Source organism: Pseudophryne corroboree, chromosome 4 (genome assembly GCF_028390025.1).
Source record: "Pseudophryne corroboree isolate aPseCor3 chromosome 4, aPseCor3.hap2, whole genome shotgun sequence".
In the NCBI taxonomy this organism is placed as follows: Eukaryota; Metazoa; Chordata; class Amphibia; order Anura; family Myobatrachidae; genus Pseudophryne; species Pseudophryne corroboree.
Genome location: NC_086447.1, coordinates 227663302 through 227680429, shown reverse-complemented (window position 1 = coordinate 227680429; position 17128 = coordinate 227663302). Strand labels below are relative to the sequence as shown.

At 47.9% G+C, this 17128-nt stretch overlaps 1 protein-coding gene across 1 annotated transcript in view; it reads right to left on the bottom strand.

Annotated features, from left to right (window-relative positions):
* Window positions 1-17128, bottom strand: part of HLTF (helicase like transcription factor) — a 479436-nt gene that overhangs the window by 127818 nt on the left and 334490 nt on the right. Inside the window, exon 13 of the mRNA XM_063915956.1 lies at window positions 11931-12019. Within this exon, the coding sequence (XP_063772026.1) occupies window positions 11931-12019 (89 nt within the window). The remainder of the gene's footprint in view (window positions 1-11930; window positions 12020-17128) is intronic.

Genomic DNA, 17128 nt, shown 5'->3' with positions numbered 1-17128 from the left:
TGCATCTTGGGAACAGTCAAAGCTTTGAGCCTGTTGGTGCCTCGGTTCAAGATTCTAATCTACACCCCCATGTTATTCCTTGTGGAGCCCAGTGTACTCCGCAGCAGAAAACTAATATACTAAAGATGGGAGCCGATGGAAGTTAGGTGGGGAGATTCTCCAGTTTGCTAATGTTTGGCTTCACAGAATATGGCTAACTTCTTGTAGACTGAAATGCGAGTTTAGAATAAACTATACAGCAGTTTTCGCAACATCGTTCTTCAAAGCACACTGACAGTCCAAGTTTTAGTGATACCTATGCTTGAGCACAAATGGTCAGCTAAAAAAATAAGATTTTACTTACCGGTAAATCTATTTCTCGTAGTCCGTAGAGGATGCTGGGACTCCGTAAGGACCATGGGGGATAGACGGGCTCTGCAGGAGATAGGGCACTTTAAGAAAGCTTTGGACTCTGGGTGTGCACTGGCTCCTCCCTCTATGCCCCTCCTCCAGACCTTAGTTAGGGAAACTGTGCCCAGAGGAGATGGACAGTACGAGGAAGGATTTTTGTAAATCTAAGGGCGAGATCCATACCAGCCACACCAATCACACCATATAACTTGTGATAAACTTACCCAGTTAACAGTATGAACAACAACATAGCCACGGTTCAACCGAAAAACTATAACATAACCCTTATGTAAGCAATAACTATATACAAGTCTTGCAGAAAAAGTCCGCACTTGGGACGGGCGCCCAGCATCCTCTACGGACTACGAGAAATAGATTTACCGGTAAGTAAAATCTTATTTTCTCTAACGTCCTTGAGGATGCTGGGACTCCGTAAGGACCATGGGGATTATACCAAAGCTCCCAAACAGGCGGGAGAGTGCGGATGACTCTGCAGCACCGATTGAGCAAACAGGAGGTCCTCCTCAGCCAGGGTAGCAAACTTATAGAACATTGCAAAGGTGTTCGTCCACGACCAAGTAGCTGCTCGGCACAACTGTAATGCCGAGACCCCTCGGGCAGCTGCCCAAGAAGAGCCCACTTTCCTAGTGGAGTGGGCCTTAACCGATTTCGGTAACGGCAATCCTGCCGTAGAATGCGCCTGCTGAATCGTGTTACAGATCCAGCGAGCAACAGTCTGCTTTGAAGCAGGAGCGCCAACCTTGTTGGCCGTATACAGAACGAACAAAGCTTCAGTCTTCCTGATTCTAGCCGTTCTGGTCACATAAATCTTCAAAGCCCTGACTACATCCAAGGACTCGGAATCCTCCAAGTCCCGTGTAGCCACAGGCACGACAATAGGTTGGTTCACATGAAAAGATGAGACCACTTTTGGCAGAAAGTGAGGGCGAGTCCTCAACTCTGCCCTATCCACGTGAAAAACCAAGTATGGGCTTTTATGTGATAAAGCCGCCAATTCGGAAACACGTCTTGCCGAAGCTAACGCCAACAACATGACCACTTTCCACGTGAGGTATTTCAACTCCACAGTTTTGAGTGGTTCAAACCAAGGTGACTTGAGGAAACGCAACACCACGTTAAGATCCCAAGGCGCCACCGGAGGCACAAAAGGAGGCTGAATATGCAGCACCCCCTTCACAAAGGTCTGTACTTCAGGAATAGAGGCCAAATCTCTTTGAAAGAAAATGGATAAGGCCGAAATCTGGACCTTTATGGACCCTAATTTTAGGCCCAAAGTCACTCCTGTTTGAAGGAAGTGAAGTAGACGGCCCAAATGGAACTCCTTCGTAGGAGCAGCTCTGGCCTCACACCAAGAAACATATTTCCGCCATATACGGTGATAATGTTTTAACGTCACGTCTTTCCTAGCCTTGATCAGGGTAGGAATGACTTCCTCCGGAATCCCTTTTTCCGCTAGGATCCGGCGTTCAACCGCCATGCCATCAAACGCAGCCGCGGTAAGTCTTGGAACAGACAGGGCCCCTGCCGCAGATGGTCCTGCCTTGGAGGAAGAGGCCACGGATCCCATGCGAGCAACTCTTGCAGCTCCGGATACCAAGTCCTCCGTGGCCAATCTGGAACAATGAGTATTGTTCTGACCCTGCTTCTTCGTATTATTCTCAACACCTTGGGTATGAGAGGAAGAGGAGGAAACACATAGACCGATCTGAACACCCAAGGTGTCACCAGAGCGTCTACCGCTACCGCCTGAGGGTCCCTTGACCTGGCGCAATACCGCTTTAGCTTTTTGTTGAGACGGGATGCCATCATGTCGATTTGAGGCAGTCCCCAACGATCCGTGATCTGTGCGAAGACTTCTTGATGAAGTCCCCACTCTCCCGGATGCAGGTCGTGCCTGCTGAGGAAGTCCGCCTCCCAGTTGTCCACCCCCGGGATGAACACCGCTGATATCGTGCTTACATGGCCTTCCGCCCAGCGTAGAATCCTGGTCGCTTCTGCCATGGCCAATCTGCTCCTTGTTCCGCCTTGGCGGTTTATATGAGCCACTGCCGTGACATTGTCTGACTGAATCAGAACCGGTTTTCTCCGAAGCCATTCCTCCGCTTGACGCAGGGCGTTGTATATGGCCCTCAACTCCAGGACGTTGATGTGGAGACAAGACTCTAGGCTTGACCAGAGACCTTGGAAATTTCTTCCCAGTGTCACTGCTCCCCAGCCTCGGAGGCTTGCATCCGTGGTCACCAGGACCCAGTCCTGAATGCAGAACCTGCGACCTTCTAGTAGGTGAGCACTGTTCAGCCACCACAGGAGAGATACCCTGGTCCTGGGAGACAGGGTGATCCTTTGATGCATTTGTAAATGGGACCCGGATCACTTGTCCAAAAGGTCCCATTGAAAAGTCCTTGCATGGAACCTGCCGAAAGGGATGGCCTCGTAGGAAGCCACCATCTTCCCCAGGACCCGCGTGCACGGATGCACTGAAACCTTTTTTGGTTTTAATAGGTTCCTGACCATGGCTATGAGTTCCTGAACCTTTTCGATCAGAAGAAAAACCTTTTTCTGGTCTGTGTCTAGAATCAGCCCCAAAAGGTCAGACGCGTTGTAGGGACTAGCTGGGACTTCGGTATATTGAGAATCCAGCCGTGTATCTGCAACGTCTTCATGGACAGAGACACGCTGTCCAGCAACCTCTCCCGAGATCTCGCCTTTATGAGGAGATCGTCCAAGTATGGGATAATTGTGACCCCCTGCCTGCGCAGGAGCACCATCATTTCCGCCATTACCTTGGTGAAAATTCTCGGGGCCGTGGAAAGCCCAAACGGCAACGTCTGAAATTGGTAGTGACAGTCCTGCACTGCAAATCTCAGGAACGCCTGATGCGGGGGGAATATCTGAACATGAAGGTAAGCATCCTTTATGTCCAGGGACACCATCCAATCCCCCCCCTCCAGGCTGGCGATGACCGCCCTGAGTGATTCCATTTTGAACTTGAACCTCTTCAAGTACAGGTTCAGAGATTTCAGGTTTAAAATGGGTCTGACCGAACCGTCCGGTTTCGGGACCACATACAGGGTTGAGTAATATCCCTCTCCTTGCTGGAGATGAGGAACTGTGACACTCACCTGTTGAATACACAATTTTTGGACTGCTGCCAACACTAGCTCCCCCTCTGACAGGGAAGCCGGCAGAGCCGATTTGAAAAATCGGCGAGGATGCAAGTCTTCGAATTCCAGCCTGTATCCCTGAGAAATAATCTCTAACGCCCAGAGATCCACCTGCGAGTGGACCAAGACGTGGCTGAAAAACAGAAGATGAGCCCCTACCAGATCTGCCTCCCTTCGGGAAGCCCCAGCGTCATGCGGTGGACTTTGCAGACGCAGGGGAGGACTTCTGCTCTTGGGAACTAGCTGTGTGCAGCTTTTTTCCCCTGCCTTTCCCTCTGGCAACAAAGGATGATCCCCGTACCTTCTTGTTTTTATTGGAACGAAAGGACTGCATTTGATAATGAGGTGCCTTTTTTGTATGCTGCGGGGGGACATAAGGTAAGAAATTTGACTTACCAGCCGTAGCCGTAGAGACAAGATCCGAGAGGCCGTCTCCAAACAACTCCACCCCTTTGTAAGGCAAGGACTCCATATGACGCTTTGAATCGGCATCTCCCGTCCACTGTCGGGTCCACAAGAGCCGCCTAGCAGAAATAGACATAGCATTTATTCTGGAGCTTAATAAACAAAGGTCTCTCTGAGCATCCCTCATATACAAGGCAACATCTCTGATATGCTCTATGGTCATATGAATGGCATCCCTATCTAAGGTGTCAATTTCCGTAGATAAGGAATCTGCCCATGCCACAACAGCACTACAAACCCAGGCCGACGCCATAGCTGGTCGAGCAATAGTACCGGAATGATTGTAAATGTGCTTTAAGGTAATTTCCTGCCTGCGATCAGCAGGTTCCTTGAGGGAAGCCGTATCCTGAGAAGGCAGTGCCACGTTTTTGGACAAACGTGTCAGCGCCTTGTCAACTTTTGGCGAAGATTCCCAGCGTATCCTATCAGTTTGTGGAAAAGGATACGCCATGAGAATCCTTTTGGGAACTTGTGGTCTCCTATCCGGAGATTCCCAAGCCTTTTCGTACAAGTCACTTAATTCAAATGAGGATGGAAAAGTGACTTCAGGCTTTTTCCCTTTATACATGTGCACCCTCGTGTCAGGGACAGGGGATTCCTCAGTAATATGCAAAACCTCTTTAATGGCAATAATCATGTACCGTATACCCTTTGCCACCTTCGACTGTAATTTTGCATCTTCATAGTCGACACTACAGTCAGTATCTGTGTCGGTATCTGTGTCATCGATCTGGGATATGGTGCGCTTCTGAGACCCCGAAGGACCTGGCGCCCCAGGGACAGGCATGGACTGGCTACCTGACTGATCCCTAGCTTCTGCCTTGTCTAACCTTTTATGCAATAGATTGACATTTGCATTCAAGACATTCAGCATATCCACCCATTCCGGTGTCGGCGTTGCCGTCGGCGACCTGACATTCAAGCACTCCCCCTACACATTAAGCGAGCCTTCCTCGTCAAACATGTCGACACACGCGTACCGACACACTTCACACACACACAGGGAACCCCTTTCCTGAAGACAGAGAGTATGCCAGCACACACCCCAGCGCAATTACCCTGGAGACCAACACAAAATGCTTTCCCCCAGCAGCGCTGTATAATATGTAAACCGCCAATTATGTGCCCCCCCCCCCCCTCTCTTTTAAGCACCCTTTCACCGTGTGTAAGCAGGGGAGAGTCCGGGGAGCTTCCTCTCAGCAGTGCTGTGGAGAGAAAATGGCGCTGGTGAGTGCTGAGGGAGAAGCACCACCCCTTCGGCGGCGGGCTTCTGTCCCGCTCAAACTTAGTAAAATATGGTGGGGGCTCTTTTATATACATGTACAGAGCCCACCTGTACATGTATATAGTCTTTTTGCCATGCAGAGGTTTATATTGCTGCCCAGGGCGCGCGCCCCCCCCCCCCCCCCTGCACCCTTACAGTGACCGTAGTATGTGAGGTGTATGGGAGCAATGACGCACAGCTGCAGTGCTGTGCATTACCTCAGTGAAGCTGAAGGCTTCTGCCGCCTGACGACTTCTGTCTTCTGTACTTCTAGCTCTGTGAGGAGAACGGCGGCGCGGCTCCGGGGGTGGACGCCCAGTAAGAACCTGCGTTCACCCCCTCTGGAGCTAATGGTGTCCAGTAGCCGAGGAAGCAGAGCCTATCTTTGACAAGAAGGTCTGCTCCTCTCTCCTCAGTCCCTCGATGCAGGGAGCCTGTTGCCAGCAGTGCTCCCTGTGAAAAAGTAGTAAAAGGTAGAAAAAAAAAATCCAAACAAAAATGCTTCTAGGCAGAGAACTCTGGAGAGCTCTCTGCAGTGCACCCATCTTGCTCTGGGCACAGTGTAAAACTGAGATCTGGAGGAGGGGCACAGAGGGAGGAGCCAGTGCACACCCAGAGTCCAAAGCTTTCTTAAAGTGCCCTATCTCCTGCAGAGCCCGTCTATCCCCCATAGTCCTTACGGAGTCCCAGCATCCTCAAGGACGTTAGAGAAATAATAAGAATTTACTTACCGATAATTCTATTTCTCGGAGTCCGTAGTGGATGCTGGGGTTCCTGAAAGGACCATGGGGAATAGCGGCTCCGCAGGAGACAGGGCACAAAAGTAAAGCTTTTACAGGTCAGGTGGTGTGTACTGGCTCCTCCCCCTATGACCCTCCTCCAGACTCCAGTTAGGTACTGTGCCCGGACGAGCGTACACAATAAGGAAGGATTTATGAATCCCGGGTAAGACTCATACCAGCCACACCAATCACACCGTACAACTTGTGATCTAAACCCAGTTAACAGTATGATAACAGAGGAGCCTCTGAAAGATGGCTTCCTAAACAATAACCCGAATTAGTTAACAATAACTATGTACAAGTATTGCAGATAATCCGCACTTGGGATGGGCGCCCAGCATCCACTACGGACTCCGAGAAATAGAATTATCGGTAAGTAAATTCTTATTTTCTCTATCGTCCTAAGTGGATGCTGGGGTTCCTGAAAGGACCATGGGGATTATACCAAAGCTCCCAAACGGGCGGGAGAGTGCGGATGACTCTGCAGCACCGAATGAGAGAACTCCAGGTCCTCCTTTGCCAGGGTATCAAATTTGTAAAAATTTACAAACGTGTTCTCCCCTGACCACGTAGCTGCTCGGCAGAGTTGTAATGCCGAGACCCCTCGGGCAGCCGCCCAAGATGAGCCCACCTTCCTTGCGGAATGGGCCTTAACAGATTTAGGCTGTGGCAGGCCTGCCACAGAATGTACAAGTTGAATTTTGTTACAAAACCAACGAGCAATCGACTGCTTAGAAGCAGGTGCACCCAACTTGTTGGGTGCATACAGTATAAACAGCGAGTCAGATTTTCTGACTCCAGCCGTCCTTTGAATGTATATTTTTAAGGCTCTGACAACGTCCAACAACTTGGAGTCCTTCAAGTCGTCTGTAGCCGCAGGCACTACAATAGGCTGGTTCAGGTGAAACGCTGATACCACCTTAGGGAGAAAATGCGGACGCGTCCGCAGCTCTGCCCTATGTCGAATGGAAAATTAAATAAGGGCTTTTATAAGACAAAGCCGCCAGTTCAGATACTCTCCCGGCCGAAGCCAGGGCCAGTAACATAGTCACTTTCCATGTGAGATATTTCAAATCCACATTCTTTAGTGGTTCAAACCAATTGGATTTGAGGAAATCTAAAACTACATTTAGATCCCACGGTGCCACCTTAGGCACCACAGGAGGCTGTATATGCAGTACTCCTTTGATAAAAATCTGGACCTCAGGGACTGAGGCCAATTCTTTGTGGAAGAATATTGATAGGGCCGAAATTTGAACCTTAATAGATCCCAATTTGAGACCCATAGACAATCCTGATTGCAGGAAATGTAGGAAAACGACCCAGTTGAAATTCCTCCATCGGAGCACTCCGCTGCTCGCACCACGCAACATATTTTCGCCAAATACGGCGATAATGCTTCGCGGTGACTTCCTTCCTTGCCTTTATCAAGGTAGGAATGACTTCTTCTGGAATGCCTTTTCCTTTTAGGATCTGGCATTCAACGCCATGCCGTCAAACGCAGCCGCGGTAAGTCTTGAAAAAGACAAGGACCCTGCTGAAGCAGGTCCCTTCTCAGAAGTAGAGGCCACGGATCGTCCGTGACCATCTCTTGAAGTTCCGGGTACCAAGTCCTTCTTGGCCAATCCGGAGCCACTAGTCTTACTCCTCTTTGCCGTATAATCCTCAATACCTTTGGTATGAGAGGCAGAGGAGGAAACACATATACCGACTGGTACACCCAAGGTGTTACCAGCGCGTCCACAGCTATTGCCTGCGGATCTCTTGACCTGGCGCAATACCTGTCCAGTGTTTTGTTGAGGCGAGACGCCATCATGTCCACCATTGGTTTTACCCAACGGTTTAATAGCATGTGGAAAACTTCTGGATGAAGTCCCCACTCTCCCGGGTGAAGGTCGTGTCTGCTGAGGAAGTCTGCTTCCCAGTTGTCCACGCCCGGGATGAATACTGCTGACAGTGCTATCACGTGATTCTCCGCCCAGCGAAGGATCCTGGCAGCTTCTGCCATTGCCCTCCTGCTTCTTGTGCCGCCCTGTCTGTTTACATGGGCGACTGCCGTGATGTTGTCCGACTGGATCAACACCGGTCTTCCTTGAAGCAGAGGTTCCGCCTGGCTTAGAGCATTGTAGATTGCTCTTAGTTCCAGAATGCTTATGTGAAGAGACTTTTTCAGGCTCGACCACACTCCCTGGAAATTTCTTCCCTGTGTGACTGCTCCCCAGCCTCTCAGGCTGGCATCCGTGGTCACCAGGATCCAATCCTGTATGCCGAATCTGCGGCCCTCCAATAGATGAGCCTCCTGCAACCACCACAGAAGGGATACCCTTGTCCTCGGCGACAGGGTTATCCGCAGGTGCATCTGAAGATGCGACCCTGACCATTTGTCCAACAGATCCCTTTGCATGGAATCTGCCGAAAGGGATTGCTTCGTAAGAAGCTACCATTTTTTCCCAGGACTCTTGTGCATTGATGTACAGACACCTTTCCTGGTTTTAGGAGGTTCCTGACCAGGTCAGATAACTCCTTGGCTTTTTCTTCGGGAAGAAAAACCTTTTTCTGAACTGTGTCCAGAATCATCCCCAGGAACAGCAGACGAGTTGTCGGCATTAATTGGGATTTTGGAATATTCAGAATCCATCCGTGCTGCTTTAGCACCTCTTGAGATAGTGCTAAACCCATCTCTAGCTGTTCTCTGGACCTTGCCCTTATTAGGAGATCGTCCAAGTATGGGATAATTAATACGCCTTTTCTTCGAAGAAGAAATATTATCTCGGCCATTACCTTTGTAAAGACCCGAGGTGCCGTGGACAAACCAAACGGCAGCGTCTGAAACTGATAGTGACAGTTTTGTACAACGAACCTGAGGTACCCCTGGTGTGAGGGGTAATTGGAACGTGGAGATACGCATCCTTGATGTCCAAGGATACCATAAAGTCCCCTTCTTCCAGGTTCGCTATCACTGCTCTGAGTGACTCCATCTTGAACTTGAACTTCTTTATGTATAGGTTCAAGGACTTCAGATTTAGAATAGGCCTTACCGAGCCATCCGGCTTCGGTACCACAAATAGAGTGGAATAATACCCCTTCCCTTGTTGTAGAAGAGGTACCTTGACTATCACCTGCTGAGAATACAGCTTGTGAATGGCTTCCAAAACCGTCTCCCTTTCTGAGGGGGACGTTGGTAAAGCAGACTTCAGGAAACGGCGAGGTGGCTCTGTCTCTAATTTCAACCTGTACCCCTGAGATATTATCTGCAGGATCCAGGGATTTACCTGCGAGTGAGCCCACTGCGCGCTGTAATTTTTGAGACGACCGCCTACCGCCCCCGAGTCCGCTTGCGAAGCCCCAGCGTCATGCTGAGGCTTTTGTAGAAGCCGGGGAGGGCTTCTGTTCCTGGGAAGGAGCTGCCTGTTGCTGTCTCTTCCCTCGTCCTCTGCCTCGTGGCAGATATGAATAGCCCTTTGCTCTCTTATTTTTAAAGGAACGAAAGGGCTGCGGTTGAAAGGTCGGTGCCTTTTTCTGTTGGGGAGTGACTTGAGGTAGAAAGGTGGATTTCCCGGCCGTAGCCGTGGCCACCAAATCCGATAGACCGACCTCAAATAACTCCTCTACGCATCGCCTGTCCACTGTCGTGTCCATAAAGCTCTTCTGGCCGAAATGGACATAGCACTTACCCGTGATGCCAGTGTGCAGATATCTCTCTGTGCATCACGCATATAAAGAAATGCATCCTTTATTTGTTCTAACGACAGTAAAATATTGTCCCTGTCCAGGGTATCAATATTTTCGATCAGGGACTCTGACCAAACTACCCCAGCACTGCACATCCAGGCAGTCGCAATAGCTGGTCGTAGTATAACACCTGCATGTGTGTATATACCTTTTTGGATATTTTCCATCCTCCTATCTGATGGATCTTTAAGTGCGTCCGTCTCAGGAGAGGGTAACGCCACTTGTTTTGATAAGCGTGTTAGCGCTTTGTCCACCCTAGGAGGTGTTTCCCAGCGCTCCCTAACCTCTGGCGGGAAAGGGTATAAAGCCAATAACTTCTTTGAAATTAGCAGTTTTTTATCGGGGCACCCCACGCTTCATCACACACGTCATTTAATTCTTCTGATTCGGTAAAAACTACTGGTAGTTTTTTCACACCCCACATAATACCCTGTTTAGTGGTACCTGTAGTATCAGCTAAATGTAACATCTCCTTTATTGCCAAAATCATATAACGTGTGGCCCTACTGGAAAATACGGTTGATTCGTCACCTTCACCACCGGAATCAGTGCCTGTGTCTGGGTCTGTGTCGACCGACTGAGGCAAGGGACGTTTTACAGCCCCTGACGGTGTTTGAGGCGCCTGGACAGACACTAATTGAGTGTCCGGCCGCCTCATGTCGGCAAACGACTGCTTAAGCGAGTTGACGCTATCCCGTAATTCCACAAATAAAGGCATCCATTCTGGTGTCGACCCCCTAGGAGGTGACATCCTCATATTTGGCAATTGCTCCGCCTCCACACCAATAACGTCCTCATACATGTCGACACACACGTACCGACACACAGCAGACACACAGGGAATGCTCTATACGAAGACAGGACCCACTAGCCCTTTGGGGAGACAGAGGGAGAGTCTGCCAGCACACACCAAAAAGCGCTATATATGACAGGGATAGCCTTATGATTAAGTGCTCCCTTATAGCTGCTTTTATATTAATATATTGCCATTTATTCTGCCCCCCCTCTCTGTTATACCCTGTTTCTGTAGTGCAGTGCAGGGGAGAGACCTGGGAGCCTTCCTGACCAGCGGAGCTGTGACAGAAAATGGCGCCGTGTGCTGAGGAGATAGGCCCCGCCCCTTTTTTGGCGGGCTCGTCTCCCGCTATTTAGTACATTTAGGCAGGGGTAAATATCTCCATATAGCCTCTGGGGCTATATGTGAGGTATTTTTAGCCTTTTTAAAGGTTTTCATTTGCCTCCCAGGGCGCCCCCCCCCAGCGCCCTGCACCCTCAGTGACTGCCGTGTGAAGTGTGCTGAGAGGAAAATGGCGCACAGCTGCAGTGCTGTGCGCTACCTTAAGAAGACTGCAGGAGTCTTCAGCCGCCGATTCTGGACCTCTTCTTGCTTCAGCATCTGTGAGGGGGCCGGCGGCGTGGCTCCGGTGACCATCCAGGCTGTACCTGTGATCGTCCCTCTGGAGCTTCATGTCCAGTAGCCAAGAAGCCAATCCATCCTGCACGCAGGTGAGTTCACTTCTTCTCCCCTCTGTCCCTCGTTGCAGTGATCCTGTTGCCAGCAGGAATCACTGTAAAATAAAAAACCTAAGCTAAACTCTCTAAGCAGCTCTTTATGAGAGCCACCTAGAATTGCACCCTTCTCGGCCGGGCACAAAAATCTAACTGGAGTCTGGAGGAGGGTCATAGGGGGAGGAGCCAGTACACACCACCTGACCTGTAAAAGCTTTACTTTTGTGCCCTGTCTCCTGCGGAGCCGCTATTCCCCATGGTCCTTTCAGGAACCCCAGCATCCACTTAGGACGATAGAGAAAACGGAGGTACTAAATCAAGCACATGTGCTCAAGTATGGCTATCCTTTGAACGTGGACTGTTGGTGCACCTCGAGGGCCGTGGTTGGGAAACCCTGCTAAACAGCTTCAAAACAAAGTAAGTATTACGTATTTATCTGTAGTCCAATCAGATCTTTTTAACATGCAATGTTTTCAGATTGCAAATAGTATAGTAACAGTTCATTCATTCCTAAATGCAATGGTCACAAAATTCACAAGTTTAAGTTGTTGCAAATTCATTATACAAAATAAAACAAACAAATTCAGCAAGAATCCTACATACAATCCAGTTGCTCAGGACGGACAGAGGACATATGATCAGAGTTGTTCTTGGACGATCACCCAGGTCACAATTTGGAAGAGCAGTTTTACCTGGTGAAGAAACAGAAGCTGAACCTTTAAGGGTTTTAAAGACAAAACAATCTGAACATAACAGAAAATGTGATATTTAGATCAGTGGTTCTCAAACGGTGTGCCTAGGGAGGCTCAGGGCACTAGTGGGGGGCCTTGGATTTATGGTCCAGGATAAATTCAAATTATTTATTGTCAATGTAATAGGCAAACCCAGTGCTGGTATCTGCCAATCACAAAATATGTAGACAAACAGAAGCAAATCTTGTCCCACAGCACGCAATTGAACCTAAGGATAACATACACTATAAAACACAATTGACTTAAGTTAAAATATTTCTTTCTAAATTCTCAATAAGAAAGTTTTGGACTAGGGGTGCCATGCAAAAAATTCTGATACTCTACAGTGCCTTGATTCAAAAAAGTTTGGGAACCAATGCTTCAGATCGTTGGGTTTGCACTACAAACAGTTATGAGGGCAGATAAACAGGATGAATTTTTCACATAAGCCAAGCAGTAGATTAACCTATAGCTGGTTATTCATAGAGATAAGAAGACCTCACTAGCCAGCAATTAAAAGGAGACTAACTTTCTACATGGGTGACATGAATCACTAAAAGGAGATCATGAGATTACAATGTACAGATGTTTCCTTTTACACTGTGGTTTCAGTCGTGCCAGGCACATATAGGGGAGAATTGATCTCACGGGGCTATCCAATTAGCTGGCAGTCATCGGGTCCCGCGAACCTGTTAATGCAAGAACCCATACAATTTTTTACGGATTCTGTGCATTCTGTGCATAAATTCCCTATAACCCCTGTTAACACATGAAGTTACCGGGCATTAACATGCCTTTTGGGAGAAGTTGGGAGGCTAAATGAATAGCCTTCACCAATAAAGCCTAAGGCTGTTAATTACCTGCGTTGAATCTCCCCAAGAATCTGTGTAAAAAGGGCTCAGATGCCAGAGGCAAAAGATGGCTTTTCCTCATGCCAAGTTCCTTTCTGTGTTGCAGCCTAGTAGCTCTAGTACACTATGAGCATCTTTATGCTGATCATGCGGTGATGCATAGAAGATGCAAAATTGAAAGCAAGATACAGTATGCTACTCCCCTCTGAGCATCTAGGCTGCGCCGGGCATTTCAAGCCATATGGGGTATGCACGTTAGGTGTAGGGCACATCTGTAGCATTCAGGTGGCTACACGTGACTTGTTCGGGTGTTATGTACGGGGCCGCTGATAACTCTGAAATATGGCATTGTACTGTACACTTTGGTAGATGTTGTTATAACTCTCTTATAAAACAATTAAAAAATGTCACATCAAAATAAATACATTTCTCTATGTTCCATAACAACTAAGAACCCAAGAAAATGGGCAAGGGCATAGTTTTTGCAGCCAATATAGAAACTTGTAAAACTGATTATTTCATACATGTTACATAAAGGTCACCAATCCCTTTTAATCAGAAAATGTTTAGCTGTCACGCAGAACACTTTAGTTTTTAAAACACTGAGTGCCCAGACTACTTCCACCACCGGGACCAAACCTTTGAGTTACACATCTCTACTCTGGCCACAGGAAATCAGAGCTACTGAGGATGCATGGCAGCTCTTTGGGCACACAGAGTAGGGAGTTACCATGTAACAAATGTCTGCTCTGCACTTGTCCGGAGAGGTTACCTGATTGGCTGTTTGGTGTTGTTGTTATTATAACAGGGACATCACAGAGCAGACTACTGCTCGTTACAAAGGTGCAGAGGTCTCAGAGAACGTGGGAGGAGTCAAATTACAAATGATGTGGCCAGGTCTGACTGCATGTGTGAGGTTTATTAGGCACTGTAAGGAACATGTCAGGAGTTCTGAGAGCAAGCATACTGTCTGATGAAAATTCAAATGGAAAGAGGGAATCTGTTGGGCATTATATAATGGGACGTGTACAGAGGTCTGAGGGCATGTGTGGGGTCTAATCAGTATCTAAAATAAATATAACTAGTTACCAGCCCGTCAAAATGACGGAACATAACAGTAATGTCAGCGCCGGTGGCCGTGCGCGCCCGAACAGAGCAGCGCTTGAATTGCTCCGTTGGGCGCCATCTAGTGGGCGTCAGCGCACAAAACACTTGACCCCCCCCTTCCAGAGGCAGCTTTAGTCATTTATCATATAGGATTTCTTCGTCTTTTCCAAAATCTACCATTTGGAAACCCATTTAAAAATACTGTGTTTGCCCTCTGTGTTTATAAATGCCATAGATCCTATTTAAATAAGATGCTGCTGTGGACAGTTCCTGTGGACATGTGATCATCTAGATCCACAGACGTTCCGACATGAGCAGTGTGGCCAAGGAGATAGTGGCTGTTTTTACGGCTAAGACTGTTCATGTAGCTACCGTACTACTTGTGCAGCAGCAGCTCATGGTCAATAGGTACTGGTATGCCAATCAATGACTGCCACAGGTGCTGGAAGACATTTTCAGGTGCCGTCCAAGGACTTATGGTCATGGTGGCCTTCTCTAACACGACAATGCACCTGCCCACACGTCCAAGAAAGTAGTGTATTTTCTGGCCCATGAACGCATCCAGGAGCTTGGTCATCTGCTGTACACTGTAGACCTGTTCCCGTGCGACTACTTCGTGTTACCACAAATCAAACGTAAAATGCGTGGGGTTTATTTTGAGTCATGGAAGCTGTAGTGAAGACCTTCATACAGTATACAGAAGACACACCTGCTTCAGACTGGTCCAGCTGCATCACCAAGTGGTTTGAGCATATGCCATTTTGCATAGATTCCACTGGCAAACACTTTGAAATAATGTACTGTTTACTTTGTATATATAATACTTTTAACGCTTTGGACCCTGTAGTTCTCCCAAAGGAGATCTGGCCACAGAGAAATAGCAAGAAGACTGCCCATGCAGCCTATATGATGCTAGTGACTAACAACTGCTAGGAGACTGGGTCTGTAGCATGTATGTTTTTCTACAACATAAAAGTTCAAGCAGCAAGCCCAGTAAACTGAACAGTGTACAGAGAGATGCCTGTGGGGGTAATAACTGTCAGGGGGTCATTTTACAACCTATAGTTCAATACAGTGAGATAATTAATATCCATAAGAGGTGATTGACAGTAGCTATTAAAGCCTATGGCTCCAACAAAAGGTGTCATGAAGCCACAGTATATATCAGCAAATTAGCTAATCAATAGACATGGACAAAAATATTCAATATTCACAACCATTAGGTAAAAAATGTGGTCAGGCTCTAAAACCAAACTATTATTCCCATAATAAAAATGTTTCTTCTAAATAGAATCTGAAGCACAAGCGTGTGGTGTAGGCTGACAGACTGTGGGAAGCACGTCATTACAGAAAGGATGATAGATGCAATAGATGTGGCGCGGAGTCATGCAGTTAAGTGCTTCAAAAATGCACAACACAAACATAAGGATATTGTGAGAAATAGTAAATCAGCACTATTCTAGCCATAACAATAAAGCAAAATAAAAACAAAATAAATAAAAAATTAAAACAGGATTTTAATTACCTACCGGTAAATCCTTTTCTCGTAGTCCGTAGAGGATGCTGGGGTCCATATTAGTACCATGGGGGTATAGATGGGTCCACCAGGAGCCATTGGCACTTTAAGACATACTTCGAGAGAAGGAAATACACAGATAGTGACGAGATTCATACCAGCTCACACAACAAGGCAAATCCGGCCAACAGGCCAAAGATCTCAACAGCTGAAACAGGAACGAACACAGAACTTACCTAGGAACCAGGTAGTACTGAACCAAATAACCACTGCAGGATAAAGAAGCGCTGGGCGGGCGCCCAGCATCCTCTACGGACTACGAGAAAAGGATTTACCGGTAGGTAATTCAAATCCTATTTTCTCTTATGTCCTAGAGTATGCTGGAGTCCATATTAGTACCATGGGGATGTACCAAACCTCCCAGAACGGAAGGGAGAGCGCGCAGGCTCCTGCAGAACTGCTTGACCAAACTTGAGGTCATCAGAGGCCAAAGTATCAAACTTGTAAAACTTAGCAAACGTGTTCGAACCAGACTAAGTAGCTGCTCAGCAAAGCTGTAAGGCCGAGACACCCCGGGCAGCCGCCCAGGAAGAATCCACTTTACGAGTAGAGTGGGCCTTAACCGATTTTGGACACTGTAATCCTGCCGTAGAATAGGCATGCTGGATGGTGAACCTGATCCAGTGAGAAATCGACTGCTTAGAAGCAGGACACCCAATTTTCTTGGGATCATAGGAGGACAAACAGAGTCAGATTTCCTAAGACGAGCAGTCCTCTTCACATAAATCTTCAAAGTCCTCACAACATCCAAGGCCTTTGAAGCAATTGAGGAGTCAGTAGCCACTGGCACCACAATAGGTTGGTTGATATGAAAAGCCAACAACCTTAGGAAGGAAATGTGGACGAGTCCTGAGTTCCGCCCTATCTTCATGGAAGACCAGATAGGGACTTTTACAGGACAAAGTCCCAAATTCCGACACACGTCGAGCAAAAGCCAAGGCCAACAAAGTTACTGCCTTCCATGTGAGAAACTGGTTTGAGCCTCTACAGGAGGCTTAAATCAAATCTGATTGCAGGAACTGCAACACCACATCAAGATACCATGGCGCCACTGGCGCCACAAAAGGGGGCTGAATGTGCAAAACCCCTTTCAAAAAGGTCTGAACCTCAGGGAGGACAGCCAATTGTTTCTGGGAGAAAATGGATAAGGCTGAAATCTGGACCTTGATGGAGCCCAATCTCGGGCCTAAATCCACACCTGCTTGCAGGAAAAGGAGAAACCGTCCAAGTTGAAACTCCACCGCAGGAAACTTCTTGGATTCACACCAAGACACATACTTTTTCAAAACTCGATGGAAATGTTTAGACGTTACCCTCTTCCTAGCCTGTATCAGGGTAGGAATAACCTTGCTCGGAATACCCTGCCGAACTAAGATCTGGCGCTCAACCGCCATGCCGTCAAACGTAGGCGTGGTAAGTTTTGATAAGCGAACGGCCCTTGTAGTAGAAGATCCTCCCGAAGAGGCAGAGGCCTTGGATATTCCAGCAGTAGATCTGCGTACCAGGTCCTCCTTGGCCAGTCCGAAGCAATGAGGA